This window comes from Tupaia chinensis, unplaced genomic scaffold, assembly GCF_000334495.1.
Source record: "Tupaia chinensis unplaced genomic scaffold, TupChi_1.0 Scaffold000275_1, whole genome shotgun sequence".
NCBI classification, from domain to species: Eukaryota; Metazoa; Chordata; class Mammalia; order Scandentia; family Tupaiidae; genus Tupaia; species Tupaia belangeri.
Genome location: NW_006159757.1, coordinates 2,713,127 through 2,731,523, shown reverse-complemented (window position 1 = coordinate 2,731,523; position 18,397 = coordinate 2,713,127). Strand labels below are relative to the sequence as shown.

The 18,397-nt window shown below is 38.4% G+C and overlaps 1 protein-coding gene across 12 annotated transcripts in view; it reads left to right on the top strand.

The window, feature by feature from the left end:
- CELF2 (CUGBP Elav-like family member 2) overlaps window positions 1–18,397 on the top strand; it is a 744,392-nt gene that overhangs the window by 365,850 nt on the left and 360,145 nt on the right. For 3 of the 12 annotated variants that reach the window (XM_014588405.2, XM_027772456.1, XM_014588403.2), the window contains exon 1: window positions 5,577–5,769. The exons of 8 other annotated variants lie outside the window; for them this stretch is intronic. In XM_014588405.2, coding sequence (XP_014443891.1) covers window positions 5,663–5,769 — 107 coding nt within the window. In that variant the 5' untranslated portion in view covers window positions 5,577–5,662. Of the gene's footprint in view, window positions 1–5,572; window positions 5,770–18,397 lie in introns of those variants that run through there. One more of the 12 variants, XM_027772464.1, reaches the window with a different exon arrangement.

The following is an 18,397-nucleotide window of genomic DNA, read 5'->3' as shown; positions in this document are numbered from 1 at the left end:
CTCCAAAAAAAAAAAAAAAAGAGGAAATCCTTTACTTTCTTCTTCTTGTCTTCAATGGACCTTTCTCTACCTAAGCAGATATATGTTCTCTCAGCCAGTTCTTAGTATCTGTTTTCATTTATAGCGAGCAGTCATTATTACTCTTTACAGTGATAACTCTTAAATTTTTCTAGTACCTGTTTCGAAATGGCTTCTTAGAGTTCTCAGTATTTCATGGTTTATTATTTATACAGTCTTATGGTTTAAATATGACACTTTGTCACTTGAAGAGGCTTTACAGTTATTCTTGGTAATTATTCATCCATATGTCTCATTCATCCTAGAAAACAGCTCCATTTTGAAAATGAGTGAAGAGCCCTATGCCTTGTAGAAGGAATGTCTGTTTGAAATTCAGGACCCTTGGGTTTGTTACTGGGATGACTGTCACCTGCTTCCAAAGCATGACTTGAAGGGAATTTTTGAGTGCCCAAGGGAAAAGAACTCATGTTACATAGTTCCTCAGATTACCACCAAATCCTTTTTTTTTTTTTTTAACCAATACTGGTTAGGTTTTACATTAAACCAACTATCAGTTTTATATTTCAGGTGGTGTTAATGGCATTGACAGTTTTCTTCCCAAGGCAGAAGGGGCACAAGGGTCTAGAAGAACAGGATTGCCCCCAGATTCCATGAGTTCTCAGCTCCCATCCCTAGTGCTGCCCTGGGCTTGTCCACTAATGAATGTCTCTGCTTTGCCACCATCACACAGATAGAGATGCTTCCTCTGAGGTTGACAGATCAAGTCAGAGGAGGTTTTCATCTTCTCACTATCAGCAGAATGGAAGAAAATTCATCCATTCACACAAATATTTATCAGGGTTGCTGTGTAGCTAGTATGTAACCTGCACTTTCTATGCTGGACATCTATTTCTTTTAGATCTTGGCCATTACTTTGTATTCACTTCGAAAATTGTTTATTTTCATCTCTCACAATAATATGATGTTTCTTGATTAATCCTGTCAATTCTTGGTATTTGAAACTCGATGCCTCCACCTTCCAAGATCTTTCTTTTAGGCTATGGATCTGAGAGGCTGGCTAGAGTTGGTTGTATGGTGTCCATCCTTCATCAAAAAAGAAATTGGTTTTTCCAGGCCCTACCTCCCTAGCACACTTCATTGTATACATTTCCCTTGAAATGGTACTTTTTGTTACTTTTACAATGTAAATGTAAAAATGCAAAGACGAGGCACAGAGGGCAGGAAAAAGTCATTAATGTTGCATTGGAAATTTCACTTTTTAGCCTGGAAATTGCCATAACAGAAATAAATGCACACATAATTTGCCTTTCTAAAAACTTTTAGGAAAATCAAATCCAGAAAGGTCAGGAAGCCGGCCAATCCTCAGCTCATTGACCAGTGCTCCCCCCATAGAAGGGCTTCTCTATTTTCTCCCTCACCAAGTTTGTAGTATTCGGTAAAAATTTAATTTAGATAGTTAAAACATCTTTTTGAGTACAGAAGCATTGAGATAAGCCAAATTTTTGTGTTATTATTTCTCTTGGTTGATTACTGCTATAATTATTTTGGAAAAAATTTCCTTACAAACTAAATTTAGTAATAATCAAGATTGTTAAAATTAGGGCTGTCAGGTGTCATGGTGGTTAAAGGCACTGGATTCCCACATGGTTGACTGCGGTTTGAGTCCCAGACCTGGCAACTTGCTTTCTCACTTTCCCTTTCTCTTTCTCTCTGTCTTTGGTCAAATTTTTAAAAATAATAATAACAAATGGAATTGAATAAATAAATAATTATTTTTAAAAAGATTGTTAAAATTAACCATTATGATGACCTAAAAATAATATTAATAATTTACTCCTCAAAGTCCTTTGTCTGGTCTCAACTCAATCTTCATTTGGAATTAAGTTTGAAAGGAATTTCTCTACTAGTGTATGAGACATAACCTTTTAACTAATTTTTCCCGAACTTAATATCTATCCTGGGTAGACTTACTCTCTAGTCTATCACATGGGAAGCCATATTAGCACCATGTGGAAAGGCCCTGGGTTTGGGTCTCAGCCCAATCTGCCCAGGCCAGGCATGACTATGTTTGCACTTATGATCCTGGCTCACCAGAGGGCTGGCGAGGGTTGAGGAGTTTTGCAGCATGGCAAAACTCTGTCAGTGGTCTCTGTCTCTCTCTTTCTCTAGTCAAAGAAATTTTTTAAAAGTAAGCGTTTGTGTAAAAGATTCATTACACTACGTACTCTTAAAAACTGTGTCTTGGGGACCGATAGATGGCATAATGGTTATGTCGCTGGACTCTCACATAGTCTATCGCAGTTCGAGTCCCAGACCCAGCAGCTTAAAACTCATGTTGGGTGCATGTGCATGTGTGCTCAAAATCCAGAGAGGGGAAAGGAGAAGAAGGGATTGCAGTGTGGCCATCCCGTCTAGGGAGGTGTGATTTCTCACTTTCTGTCTCTCTGTCTTTGTCTGTCTCTCTGGTGGACACACACACCCTATAGCAAAAATCTCTCTCAAAACAAAAACAAAAACAAAAAACAGTGTCTTGAGGGCCAGCTGCTGGTGTGGTGGTTGAGGCAGCTGGATCCCACATGGCCAACTGCACTGTTTGAATTCTGGACCTGGCAGCTTGAAAAACGTATTGGGCACATGTTGGGAAATTCTGAGAGAAGAAGAAAAGAAAAGGGAATTTGGTGTGGTCATCCCCTCCATGGGGTGCTTTTTTACTACTGTCCCTACTCTCTGTCTCTCTTCAGTGAGTTCACGCACCCTATGTCAAATTAAAAGCAAAAAGCAAAAACACCCTGTGTCTTGCTAGGAAGGTTGTGTCAGTGAACACTGCCCACAGTAGGGCATGGGATGCACTGTGGTGCAGTAGAAAGAAGGTGGCCCTGTGGAGCTCTCAAGCTTGGTCATTATTGCATCCTTTGTGGGTAAGTCACTCTATGTCTGCATTTGGACTTTTTTGCCTGAGAGGGAAGTGGTACCAGCTCTGCCTGTCCTACAGTGTTGTTGTAGGGATTAAATGAACTGCCAGATATGAAAAGGTCTTGAAATTTAAAACATGGTAGCATGAAAGGAATGTCTGTCTTGTCATCTGTACCAACCAGTGCCTAAATTAGAATAAAACGTGTTGGTTTTTTGTTTTTACATTTTTGTTAAGGAAGCTACATAAAGAAATTTTGAAAATTAAAGTACTCTTTCTCCACAGTTCCAGTAGTTAAATTCATTTCTTTTATTTAACAAATATTTATTAAGCCCCAGCAAAGGGAAAGATAGTCCATTGGGTGTGTTAAGAAGTCCAAAGATGAATTCAGTGTACATTTGGGGTCAAAGACTTAACCATGTATACAATATGTAAAGGTTATAAACAACATCTTTCTAGTCACTCATCTTTATAACCCCAAGTTCAGCATGTGCAACTGGTGGACGTAAGGGCCTCAATCTTCCATTTCAGTGGAGTTTGGGCAAGAACTAAACTCTTACTTTAATCGCTTTCTCATTATTTAGATCCCTAGACTAAAAAAGAAGTGGGAAGAATATAAAATATTTAACGGTTGGTTTCAATTCCAGTCATTACTACTATGGAACTGAAATTCATTTCAATAGAGGAAGAGCCCCATCCACTGCAGCATGGGTTTCCAGTGCCATAGCTCTATTTATGGTTAAGTGAATGCATTATGGTTATATATTAGCACTTGCCTCCAAGTGTAGCTCCCCTTAGAAACTGTATGGAAGTATGCTGAAAAGGGCTTTGTGTTTAAGCAGTATATTTTTACCTTTCTCTAAGAGACAAAATCCATGGTTGGTTGAGTGTAATTGTTCTACTTAATTTTTTTAATTTTTTTTTAATTTATTTTTTTAATTGTTCTACTTTTGATTAACATTTTCATTGACCAAACACACCCAGTCTTATTACAAGCACGTCATATGTTTTAAGAAAAATTAACATGTGCTATCTCCTTTTTACTGCTGGGCCAAAGAGGACCAAAGAGAGGTTAAGAGACTTGTGCTGGCATTTAGCACAAGTCATGGAGGGAACAGGCTCAACCTCTATCTCCCTAAGGTCTCTCTGGTTCCAAACTCATTTACAGAATGCTTCTCTTGCTTCTAAGGAACACCATATGTTTTGTATGGTATTATATCCTGGAAAGGTCATTCATTTGTATATATTCACTCTATCACTCCCTATGTTATAACGAAGTAAGGATATGTAAAAATGGTTTTGCTTTAGGAACAAGGTTCTCATTTCATAATGTGACCTTTGTCAAGTGATTCTTCATGTCTTATCACTATCTAGCAACGGAGTGACAACTGTTATCCTTTGCTTATTTTCCTTAGTCCAGTTGATACACTAAGCAAAATTACCGTGCAGCAGAGATTAAAGAAACTTCACCACCCTCTCTGCCAAGAGCATCACCATTTCCCAAGCTGTGGATGAATTCCAAGTTCAGAGGTCAGAGATCTAGTAAGATATTGGAGTAGGTTCCAGAGCTTCACACAGGGGAGGAACAGAATATACCATTATTTTCCTCACCCTAATATTACTCCCGCTAAAGATCTGAGTCCAGATTATTACCAAGTTGCACATTGTACTGTTGGAGGACAGGACTGAGATCAGTGTTCAGTAGTTCAGGTCCACTTCAAGCTATTCCGTACTGTGCCATCCAAGCTGAGAGCGTCCCTTGCTTGCAGTCAGCACATGCCTCCTGGAGTGGCACCTTAGCTTTCACGTTCAGACAACTGGTTGTTCAGTCCACAGCATCTTGCCTTTTGTGCCTGTTTAACTTGTATTTCACTTGGCTAATCGGCTTGGAATTTTTCTAATTCCAATAAACAGGAGTCCAATGTGTATTTTCCTGGTGAATTGTATACATGAAGCCCTGTGAGTATAATGAAGTAGGGAAGCAAGTTTTTCTTATTTTGGAAAAGAGCAACTCATTGGTCTCTTGAGGATGACAGGATGATGTTCTGATGTAAATTAGGACTTCAAAGTGACCAAACAGTTCTTGCACTGCCTCCCTCCTTCAGAGTCCCTGCTTCAGGTGAATGATGCTCTGATTTATGAGAACTCTGGTGTGCACAGAGTTAAAATATTTCCAAGTTCCCCAATCTCTGTCCTCTGCATCTATGACCCAGGGTGGGGCTAAGGTTCTTGACCTTGTCACTCTTTCTGAGGACAAGAGAAGAGGAACAGATGAATCCAACTGTGAATGCAGTGTCCCAGAAAAGAGAGACAATAATCCTTTTTAGCACACTGACCTATCCAAATCTTTAGTTAGTCATCTGCGATGCTTGCTGACAGTTAACAGCAAAAGGAAACAGTGAAATTGGTTTTGCTATTAAATGTATAAGGCAAAGGTAAATGAGTTGCTTATTTATCTTTCCCGTTTTTTAAGATGGTAATTAGGAGAACTAACACCAGCCGGGCTTGAGTGAATGCAAACAAGACCCCTATAGGCAGCACAGTGTATTAGTGTAAAAATATGCCTAGACAACATAACTTGTCAGAGAGGATTATTTCTACTTAGTGAATCTGCAGGAACCCCTTTGCTCCACTATTCAGCATTTGACTAGAGAAAAGAGTGGGGAAAGAGAGAGAGAGAGAGAGAGAGAGAGAGGAGAGAGTGCGCATTAGCAAACAGTGACTGTGGCATTGATGTTTGAGCGCACTTCTGAACTGGCTTTTGTTGAGACTATCAGTGTAGAAAGCATGCGCTGTCCCAAATCCGCTGTTACTATGAGAAATGAGGAGCTGCTTTTAAGGTATGTTGTGTCCTTTGTTTTTAATGTATTCTTTTCCAGTTTCTAGAGCTGGCTGAGAAAATAATCATGCTCGGAATTAAGTAGCTTCCTTATCTTAGAAGAGAAGGGGGAAAAAAGAATCTAAAGAGAGAGGGGGAAATGAAATTGAGACCAAGAGATTGGGAGAAAGAGAGCAAGCGAGAGAAAGGAGAAGGGCTGCCGTGTGCGAGTTCTATTTGTACTAGTTGCCTTTTGAAAGCATATCATGTATTTGCTCGCTGCTATTTGTGAGTGGCCAGTGGATAATTTTAAGGGCTCCAAATCTGGCTCTTGGTTTGTCTTTTCCTTTGCAATGTCTAAGCCTCTTTCATTATTATGCACTCTGCATGGAATAATCACCGAAAAAGGAGCTGAGGAGACTCCATATTAGACTTGCGTTCCAAATACCGCTCTAATCTGGACTTAGCCTACCTAAATTGTCCTCCTGTGTTGCCAGGTTTGGATCACTTTATCCTGTTTGCCAAAATGTGTACCTGTTTGGAGACCTCTGTTCATGCATGGCGTCCTGGGTCCCCATGTATTGAAAGCAAATATTTGTTTCCTGCATCTGTGTTGAGGTTCTATCACATACCAAGAAGGAGGCACCACTGACCTTTCGGGAAGCAGAGAGAGAATTATGATAGAATTGGCATCCTGCTTTGAAAAATGTAGTCTTTTGTTTATTTGCTAGCAGACATCGTAGCACTGAATACATCTTTGGGTCTGACAATGGGACCGGTTGAACAATGGAGCTGTCAAACTAGCTTAATGCATGTCTGGGGCTTTATTTTTTTTTTTTTTCCTCAACACCCTTTTTATCTCCTATAATCTTGTTTGTATAGACTATACAGAAGGAAGAGCTTTTAGAACTGCTTGTTTGTGGTTTTGTGCTTTTAAAAAATTTAGTGTCTACCGTTCATAGAGCTCTTTGCATTTTGCAGCTATGTTGGTTGGATTAAGTTAGAGATTTATTGCTTGCCTCTCTGTTAACTACAGAAAGAAAACTTATTGATTGAGAATGCTTGTAATACCATTATCATTGTGGTAAATGCCTTGTGATCAGACCTGCCTCTGTGGTATTTAATGCTCGGGATTTAAAATCTGCTCATTTGGTGGACTTAAGGAACATAGCATGAAGGAGAAGTTAAGAGAAATATTTTTAATGTTTAAGTAAATTATAATTTCTAGTCTCTACCTCTCCTTTGGTATCCATGTAGATAAACAGTTCAGGGATTCAAGGACAAGTAAGAACTTTTGTCCTTACAAATTTGGTCACAAACTATTATTATATAGCCTATTAAGTTGTTAAGTCAAAGGTCTCTATGGAATATATTGACTTTTGATTTATGCTATGTCCTCATAAAATGTGTTTCTATGCAGGGTGAACAGTACATCTTCAAATATTTTTCATTTTATAAGAATTAGTTTCTAAGGTGAGAACGGTGAGACTTTAAAAAAGAGAAAATGGAAAAATTCACTTCAAACTTCTCAAATATTGAAACTATTTTAATTCCCACATTAAATTAAAAAAAACCTGCTTCTAGAATAGAAAATAATAATTGTTTTACATAAAGATCACCTTACTAAGGTTGACTTTCATGAAGAATATACCTTATCTAATATTTTGGTGTTTTGCTTAATTAGCTGCTTGTGCCAGTACAATATTTCAAAAAATATTATTAAATTTATAGAGAAATATCAAGGACCTCATTTTAAAAAACAAAATGGAAAATATTTTAAAGAACAAAATTAAATATATCCATATATGTACATATGTTTATTTACAAATGCTTCCTGTTAGATTATATTTTGGTTCAAATTAGCAATGTTCTCAGTAAATAAAGAATAAGATGTATTACTTAGGAAAACAGTTATGAAACATTAGCTGTTTTTTAGAGCTTAAACATGAATTTCACTTTTTTGAACTTAAGTTGAAATGTTAGAAAACATTGAATGCAGAATCATTATAATAAATTTTACCAGCTAAATAGAACTGCTTTCTCAAGTGGAGGTTTTCTGTTGACAATATTTTCAGAGCCTTATTCCACCCAAAACATATACGTGCAGTATAATAATATTTTTAAAATTATCCATGGTGAATAGGATGAATTTTAAATGCATAGTTATTATGCTCTCTTATTTCCAATGGGATCTGAACTACTCATTCCACCGGGTATACCAATAATTGCTTTTAGGACGAGCTAATAAAAGGTAACTGGTGATTCTTTATATCTGAGGCTGGCCCACTATGAGCAACATATTCAGATTCTGTTTTCATGGGAATTTTTTTATTCTAAAACAAAGGTCACAAGACCATTTTTTGTGGTCTGGAAGAAAAGTAGTCTTCTATGCTCCGCAGCTGCTTGTCACCAGCATGTTTAAAGAAATCACTTGGAAACCTCTATGTTGAATTTTTAACTAAATTACCAATTATTTGATTGTGTTCTAGTTACTTTATTTCCTAGGTAGTCATAAGTCTGGAAACAAGGGAATTCTTTTCTGACTTTGTTTGTTTCTGTAGTTGTTCGATCTATTACCGGCTTCCAGAATTTGGAGACACCTCTACCTTTTTGCTCTATTCTGGCATCAAAGATATAGATGTCTCTTCCTTTAGCCTGATGGGGAAGGTGTGAGGTTGCCTGAAGTTGGCAAACTTGTCTACATCTACTTCCACGACAGTAACAAGATACATAATCAGTATCCACTGTGAGCCTCCTTGTGTAATTATTCCTCTGGACAGTGACCTAAAGAAATGCCAAAATAAAACTTAATGCTACACCAAGACCTGAAGAAAATGAAGGATAAAAAATTCAAATGAGAAAAATGGTTTCTTTCAACAGACAGTAATAAGGGCACCCTGAGCCCCTTTATACATGAGCCTTGGGAATATTCATAGAGATGTGCTCAGCAGACCACAGACTGAGATCTGTAACCTCAGCATATTAATATTCCTTTATTGGTTAAAATGAAATAAATAAACTGACAAGTTTTTTTTTAAAAAATGAGTGTATGCAATTGTCAAATATCCTTGGGGGCTGAAAAATAAAGGAGAGAATTCGATTAATATTCATATCTAGAACTTTTATAGCAAGTACAGATTGGGCTTGAATACTTAGGAAATCATTCAAAGAGTGAATCAATACTAATTATTGTAATCAGGGGGGTTAATTAGGTGAAAATGTGGCTGATGGAAAGTTCATTGCTCACTGCCCTGGAAACACCCAAGCTGATGAAAAGAAAGGTAAAATGTAAAAGGAAGAATGTCATGTGGGAATGATTGTTCAGTATTTCAAGTCTCAGAATTTGTAGATGAGAAACAGACTCTGGTTTTACATAATCGTATAAGTAAGGAAAATAGATATGTACAACATAATGTTTTGTATAGAGATTTCTAGAAAAGTCATGAATAGAATGTAACTGGTGTAGCAGCATCTTCTGTCCCGTAGTGTTTATCTGTACTTTGAACAGTAACCAGTATAAATCCAGTCAGTGGCCATAATGCCTCCTGGGATCATCTTTATTAGCCATCACTGAATATTTTTGCACATTTTCATAATTCCTGGGGAATTTGTTGTGAGGTAGGTTTCTGTTTTATAAAATTATTAATTGCTTTTCTAGTTGCTTTTGGGTTTGGGAGTTTTTCTGAACTAACAGTGACTTTTGTTCTGTAGGAAAGACGAGGCAGTGGTTTGGAAAGGATTAAACTTTGTAGCATTTTTACTTAGCTGACATTGGGAAGAGGGTGTCGAAAGAAAGAAAGGATATGTGGGGTTTTAATGTTGTAACCTACTCAGAATAGAGATGAAGTGCCCCAGAGTTGAAGCACCTTTCCGATCATATGGCACTAATCTGCAGAAATCTGACAAAGATGGAAGCTAGATGTAAGGGAGTGGTGTGTGTGTGTGTGTGTGTGTGTGTGTATGTAACTCCACTCATCTCAGAAATGCTGCTGCCTAAGTCTGATTTGGAATGAGAAACACTTTGTTCCCAAACACACTCTTCTGTTTCCTAGAATGTCTTTAGCGAATATCATGTACAGGTGTTTTTATCTTCTCAACAGCTTTCTTCTGACTGTGTGACCGATCCCAGCACATTTTCTTGTATGTCAAGACCATCAAAGTTAATAGGAAATGGCATCTGTGGAGAGAGGGTGACACCACCCCTGAGTGATATGTTAGGAGGGCAGCTTGAACGCTTGCTTATCTCAGCCCCTTCCAGGCTGACCTGCCCAGGATTGGCTGCTTAGGATCATGATGAATCACTTGGGCTTATGAAGCGGGATTGCCAGCCTGCCTGCAATGAAAAAAAAAAAGAAACTAGAATATTCACGTAAAATCATTCAGTTAATGAATTTTGTCATGATAAAGAAGAGCTTAGGGTTTAAAGTTACAGTGCCGAGACACTTCCCATGTTCATGGCTTTTGTCATCCCCTTCTTGAGAAAGCTTGCAGCTGCAATTAGTAAGAACTCTGTGTTGAAACTGAAGGATAGTGGTGCTGGCTTCCAGTAGGTGTGTTAACTGAGTAGCATGGGCACAGTTCTGCCTTTATACAGAAATTCATGAGCTGTTTTTAATCCATCCAGCGAAGCTGTCCATTGTGGTCAAATAAGGGCTGTAGGTGCTGCAATGTTTATCATGTTTTGCTTTTTTAATATCCTGGCCAGGGACCCCCACTCTCTTTGGGGTCCTATAAGATGACTTACCTGCTCATTCAGAGATGCTTTAAGAATCCTCTGTAAATACTCACTGACTTGGTGGTGGGTGGCATGACTTCCTGGTGGCAGTGAGGGTTCATATTGACCTTCTCTTTGAAAACTGTCTTGATTGAAAAGAAATGGAGACTTCATTCCAAACACCAGAATGTTCCCTGCCTGCTCCCCATAAATCATATCCTTCCTATCCCTCTGGGTTTGGCGGTTGACCTTAAAAGTATCTGAGAAAATCAATGCTACAAGAACAATAGGATTAGGACTGACTTCTTGTCTTCTTTCTCAAGTGTAGTTCCATGTTTCATCAAAGATTAGCGAGTGGGGTTTTATGATAGAAGTAGAGAATGTTCTAGAGTTTAGTAACAATGTACTCTAAGTTTGGTACTACAGTAAGTGATTTTATTTGTCTTGAATAATTTAATCCTTATACATATCTAAGAGTTAGGTAGTTGTTACTCCCATTTTAAAGATGGGGAAACTGAGAACAAGGGAGATAAAGCATAGGCCCATAGATACACAGCTCATAGTGGAAGAGATTATAAATAAGGATTTAGCATCCCTGGCAAAATGGAAACTATAATTAATATTTGACATTTTAAAGCCATTTCTTTCTTTGGTGATACATTTCTATTATAGACCAATTGGTAAATGCTTCCTAGTTAGTGAAGAAAGTGAGAAAACTGTACATTTCAGCCACAGACCACGACTGATGATCTGAGGTCAAATCGCTGGGCATTGTTGATGGTTTCAGCTGATCAACCCTTCCTGAATCACAGTTCTGTTAACCATGCTCATCCTTCAGTGCCAGACAGGGCTGAAGAAATGGAGAATGGTAATGAAGGGAAAAGAATTGAGGGAATTAAGAAAAAAAAACGTTTTTAAAAGCATCATTTTTGCTTCTGAATTCTAACCACTCCCTCGATAACTTTGTTTGCTCCCCTCATAGTTCGTGAGGTCTTTGAATGAAAGCATGGTATGCTTTGCTTCTCTTGGACTTTAATCTATATAATGGGAGCAGATGTTGGAATGAATAATAGAGAATTTTAAAGGATTTTGAGATTATAACATGAATTTGTATGTGTATAAGTTGTCAAAATATATTGTGCTGGAATCATAATCAGCAACAAGTATATATACAATCATCCCTTAGTATGTGGCTCCAGGACCCCGGTGGGGGTCAAAATCCAAGATGATGAAATTCTTTATATAAGATGGAATAGGATCTACATATAGCCTATGTATATCCTCCTATATACTGTAAACCATCTCTAAGTCACTTATAACATCCAATACAGTGTAAATAGTTGTTACACTGCATTGTTTAGGGAACAATGACAGGGAAAAAATCTGCACATGGAAAGACACGATTCGTGTTTGTTTTGTTTTGTTTTCTCAAACATTTTTGATCTGCCATTGATTCTCCAGATGCAGAACCCATAGATGCAGAGAGCTGACTGTATTATGCTCAAAATAGTCTGGCCCGTCAAGCACCTCCTAACACTTATGAATCAAAGAGAAAACAGTGGATGAGGTGAGGCCAAGTGATAAAACGCAGAGAAAGGGAGGTGAGCTGAACCTTAAAGGATGGGCAGGTAGAGAATTGAGGAGAGGAAGGAAGGTGGTACTAGAATATCCTGAATATGTCTATTATTAAAATAAAGCAAAACAAAACCTTTGGCTTAATCATTCTTCTTTAGACCCCAAAGTCATTCACATCTCTTCTCCCCCCACCTTGGCCATACTCCTCCATGAAGTAGGACAAAGGTAGCTACTAGCACTAAAAGAAAACGGAGGCTCTAAACAATTAGATAACAGTTATATATCTTCAATAAAGATAAGATATAACACAGTCTACTCAGTTTGGATAGATTGCTATGCTACCTCTCCATGAAGATTTTGGGTAATTCTTTTAAGAAAAATAGTAAGAAATTTTCTCCTAATGGACTTCATGGGAATTAGCATCAAAAGCAAATTTAAATAAAAAAAACCATCTGGGATTTTCAAAAACCTCTTTCATAGGCTAAAAATGGCTAGAGATTTGAACCATATTATAGGGAAAAAAATAAATTTCCTGTGCTCAAAACCTTGATGTATTTTCAACCTACATGTCACTTTAATAGCTTGGTTATATAATCACTGTAGTAATAATTAGGTTAACACATTGTACTTCTTATCTGAGGATCATGGTAGGCTTTGATTTTTTCAGCCATTCATCTCCACTAGGAAGAAATAGCCATGTATAAGACAAAGGTCTAGTTGATGAATCAGAAAATTAAATGACTTGTCCCTAGTGTCAGTCAACTCTTTGGCAGAATGAAATGCAGAATCCAGCAGGTTTGGTTCTTAAATCTTGTAATCTTTTCACTCAATTTAAAAGTAGTATTTGCCCTAAAGAGCCTGATCTGAATGTTCCAGATCAGATATCCTCTGATCCTCATAGCCAAGATCCCTTTGGTGGGATCAGTTATCACAGGAAATAAAGTAGATTCATGTGTTTTATTTTACAGAAACCCAAGCTTTTGCTCTCTTAATCCTCACTCTTCTTCAAGATGTATTTGTTCAGAAAAAAGAGAGACATTTAGGCAAATGGGGCTGTTATACCCAGACTCCCTCTTTGGTTGAAGGTCTGTCTCAGACAACCCTCCCACTAAAGCTCACAACCTTCTTTTTCTTTCACCATCCCCACCTGTTGCAGCTTTCTCTGGGATCTTAATGTTTTGTCCACAACTGTGTCCTCCCAGCTGTTGCTACTCAGCTGTTGTTTTTTGTCAAGCAGTTATTTCTCCTTTTTTTTTTTTTTTTCAACTTAACAATATCTGACAATGAGAGAAGAACTTTTGGTCAATTGGGGAAAATATGTTGTGGGGGCGGAAGTGCTGAAGGTTGGACTGTGAGGGAAATAAAAATCTCATTCTGATAAGTATAAATTTTGTTCCTACAGCTAGGCTGGCACCAGATAAGGACACCTGGAATAGTCTGACAAATCTCAGCAATATTCAAGAGGGCACTAGAACATTCCTCCCACCCTGCACACCCTCAAGTGTCTTCCATGTGCATGGTGCTAGACAGGAAGCCTTTCTCCTCTCCTTTACAATTTTCACATCCCATTTCCTCGCTTTATGGTGTACAGACAGACCACCTCTCCCTCCAACCTCCCCCCTCCCCAACTCTGGGCCATAATGTCTGGAAAGGAATTCCCTCTGCTTTCTGCAAAGACAGCTGTTCCTAGTTCAGAAATCAGCCTGGGTCAAGGCAAGTTAAAATTGATTTCTCTGGCAGACAGGCAGCCCATCCAACTCCTTTTTTCACTTTGATAGTCACCTACCTCTCAGATGCAGCTTTAGAGGAAAACTTCTGACGTTGTCTGGCTGCCATCTGAGAGAAAAGGAAAAAGAAAAAGAAGAAAGAGGAAACAGAGAAAGAAAGAAAGAACAAGGCAGTGTAGCTGTATAATGGAGAAAGGAAAAAAGGGAAAGGAAGAGTTAGAGAGGGAAGTGAGGAGGTGGTTGGGTTCTGGGTCTGAGAGACCCAGAGTGCTCACATTTCATCTCCATGGAATGGACGTTTCTGAAAACTCTAGAGGGACATCGCAATTCCAAGTGCGAAGGTATGTATACAAAAAACCATCTTTAGTTTGAGGGCGTCCTCAGAAAGAAGATAAATTCACTATCGTGTGTTTTGGCTCTATTAGAAACAGATTCAGAGAAACACAAGATTGTCAAAATCCAGTAGAAGCCGCTCTCAAGGGAGAGTGACTACTTACTGTTCCCTTTAAAAATGGAAAATAAGAGCTGAATAACTATTTCACCTCTCTTGGCATTTAATTTCACATAAATTATTCTAGAAATGTGATAAAGTGATCATTCCAGAAGCTTTCAAAATGAGAGGGGGAGAGAAATAACTTATTTTAAACTTGTAATTGGTGATATATTTATTGTGATACTTTTATGGACCTAAGCAAAGACATATTTAAGAATTTGTTGTTTAAGAACTTTTAAAATTGTTTATTTTTGTGAGTTGCTAATGAAATTGGAGTAAGCCAAGAATAGACACATGGCCAAAAAGTCAGATACTCTCTCAGGTACTTAAAATTCATGTGGATTTCCAATTTATTGCCTGGAAATGATGGGAAATCCCCGTATAGGGCCTGTATTTTGTTGCTCCAAATGGCTCTGTGCACACTGGGCTTTTTTTGTTGTTGTTTTAACTGAAACAGCTATGTTAATAAAATTTGATTTCAAAAATATGATAGGGGAAAGATGTTTTGGATTCTGACTTGTAATGACTAGCCAGAAGTAAGATGGGAGAGAAATCCTTTAGTAAAAGTGACTGTTCTGAGTTGTCTGACAAGTGTTAGCAATGCTCTCAATGTTCTGCAGTTGAGTCGCAGATACTTTCTGCTTTTAAAGAGATCACTATGTGGGAAGTTGTGCATAGGAATAATAAAAAAAAAAATAGAAGGAAATTAACTGGTAATAAATGTTCATCTTGATGTATCAGGCACCAGTCTCTAAATTATAGTAAAGACATTATGCAAAAATGTGGAAAGATCTATAGTCAATGGGCTATTCTGGTTCACTGATTGAGTGGGTGGCAGGAAAAGGATTCTTCCAATTCAAGCAATGTGTACTCTCTATATAAATGCGTTTATTAGCACTCTGTTTTTATTGAGAATTTTTTAAAATGCTAATGATGATTCAGCGCTCAAACAATGGCCACTGGACAAAACTCAGTATGAAATGAGGGACAAGAAGGAAAGTGGGGAGCTGAAACAGCACAGTGCACTCGCTTGCCTTGGAAGGCCTCATATAAAATGAGGTCATTCAGAAACTTTCCCTTGAAGTGCTTCCAATTCTTGAATTGCCTTTTGTTTGGGAAATGAATAGCAAGTTGATTAAAAAAAAAGGAGACAATTAGGGAAGGTAGGGGGATGGGGTTAGACAAGAACTTAAGGTTTTTCCACAATGGAGCTACAACTATAAGAAAACTTCGCTGCTCAGCACAGCCTCTTCCCCAGTGATGTCAGCTCATGACAGTGTCACCAACCAGTTCCTGTCCACGAGAGGAGCCCACTGATGGCTGAGTCCCCTTTCACTGCTGTTGATAAGATCCTTGGCTATAAAACAGCTTCACTGAAACTGAGTGTTCAACAGCGGCCCAGTGGAGCTGTCTGCCAAATAATTTCAACTGCCAAAACATGATACCTGATGGCTCATTACTGCATGGAAATTAAAAAGAGGGCCCCATTGAGTTGTTTTTAGTTTTTTATTATTTTTTTCTACCAAAGCAGTGAGTTGAGAAATTTAAGCTTTTCATCAGGTGGTATTTGATGGGGGTGTTTTTGTTTTGTTTTCTCAAGAGCTTTTGAAATTTATATCTTTAAAGATGGCTATTGTGTATGTGCTGTGATCACGGAAACGGACTAGCTATTAGAAATGAAAGCTACAATGGGAAGACTTGTGAATAATCTATGGGTGTGTGTGTGTGTGCGTGTGTGTGTGGTGTATTTTGTTTCCCTCTGGCACCTACATCAAGTGCCTATGCAATCACTATGTTATTTATGTATCTGGCAGCCAAAGTATTTAAACTCAGCTATACTCCATAAGCTTTCCTTGGTTCATGTCCCCGTGTCCCATATACAGTGAGGTTTCTTTTATATTTGACTCTCGTTTTGCTTATAACTTTAAATGGGAAAAGCAAATGTGCTTTGAAAACTATGTTACACTGTAGTTGTTAAATAAGGCAATAACCTATGCACTTGTAATTCTCTCTCTATGACCTACTTACATACTACTTCACCCTCCTTATAGTATGATTAAAAGCTGCTTTGAATCCACTATTGCCTCAAGGGATTTGAGGCTAGAATTTAACAAACTGCTGAGAAGGCTTAAGTCAGTAAGAGGTCTTCCCTACAGCTTCTTCTAACTAATTCACATGCAATTAAAGAGAAAATAAATATTTCAGAAGTGTACATGTTAATGAAGCATATTCTACCTTATAGACTGTAGATATATATGGAGCTTTATAACAGAACGGATTTGAATATTTTTTTGATTAATGTAGTTGTGTTTTGCTTCGATTTTAGAGGCTGGGCTGCTCATTCTTTCTTAAAATAAATATACAGTCAGCTCAATATATGCATTAGGGATTTATGTAAATCATATATGGAAAACCAAGAGCTGTCGAGGTTTGTCTTCATTGATCCAGCTAATTGCTTTATTAAGAAAATTGAAAGACCAACCAAAATGTTATCATTTCAAAAACAGCCTACAGCAGCTGGGGTGGGGAGTAAATGTAGCTTAATGTTATTAGGAAAAGTTTGGGTAATTTTGGATATAAAAATTCATTTTACTACAGCTGTTTCTCAATTCCTTATAAACCTAGACCTGGTTCCCCAGAAAGGCAATATTTTAAAATGAAGGTTTGTCCAGTCCTACATCTACTTGTCTTGAAATTAGAAGTAAAAAGTCACATACTGTTCAGCTGAAGGAGAAAACCAAGTCAGTTAAGTACGTGTGGCCTTAATTGAATATACCCAGCCTACGCTAGGTTGCTTAATGCATCAAGTGTGGGTTTAAATTGATATGCGACTTAAAGTTGATATGTAAATCTCTATACATTCATAACCTCTAAAGTTAGGCAGTTCTTATCACACAGGAAATGGATGAGGAAAAAAATTGAGTCTTCTCCATATTGCGTCTCTTCAGTGAACTGCTTCTAACTTGATTGTTTAACCCTCTCCTGTCACGGTATGCTTTGATTTGTGAGGAGAAAACTCAGCTTCCTAGTACAATATTCTGATTTTAATAATAGTGAAAATCAGATTTTCCCAACTAAATCATAATATGTGTGTGCGTGTATACAGGCATGTGTATATTTATACATATACACTTGAATGTATACATATACACTACCTGCAAAGTTTGAGATGTCATTATAAAGTAAAATAAAAAAGTGATGATTACCATTAAGAGGCAAACTATATGCTTCTGGCACACCATTTATGGCGGATTTAGAATATAAACTATGCTATGAAGCTTTACGTAGTCGTGACTAAGTTGTGAAAAGTTCACTTTTACCCTATTACCGCAGCAGAGAATGAGAACGCTAAACAAAGTCCACCCTATGAGCTACTTACCTTTCAAGAACTTTTGCAAGTCCGTTGCAAAAATGAAACCCACCTGCTTTTATTCATTTGTGTTTTGCCATTTTCCTCAATTTCTATTGGTAAACCAGTCACAAATCTTAAAGGGGCATGTAAGCTTCAGGGCCACATGATATACCTAACACTCATGAAGTCACTGTTTTTGATCTTTGTGTGAAATACTTGGAAATGACCGATACATCGTGACTTATCATTTTAAAAGAAAACGTGATTAATAGCACTGTGTGTGATTTTCGGGCCCTTGATACTTTAGTGTTTTCAAGATGATACAAAAGGCAGTGCAGTTGTGCAGAAACGGATTCGTCTTTCTCCTTCGAGCCCTGCGATCCCGCTTCGCCCTCCCGCCCGGCCGTCCCCCCCCCCCCATGTCACTTGGGCCGTTTACCTGCTTACTTTGCCTCAACCACGAATACTCTTTCGGTGACCTTTCCACACGCCGACAGGCACTGCACACCGAGAGCCACTGAAACAAACCCTCGAGGTGATTCCGTCTGCGGTGGCACGGGTTTGGGAGCGCGGTTCTGGTCGGAAGCGAATCGGGCTTTGGCACTCCAGTGGCACTAAACCTGCTACATGTGGCCATAGCGGCCTCGTGCCAGGTGCCGTGGGAACGGGGAACTGAGCAGACCGGGGCGGTGAACTAGTTTGCATTCGGGTTGCTTGGGGACCCTAGGCAAGTCCGCTATGGTTAAGGACGCCGAGCTCAGCCCGCAGCCGGCCGCGGGCGCTGGTCCC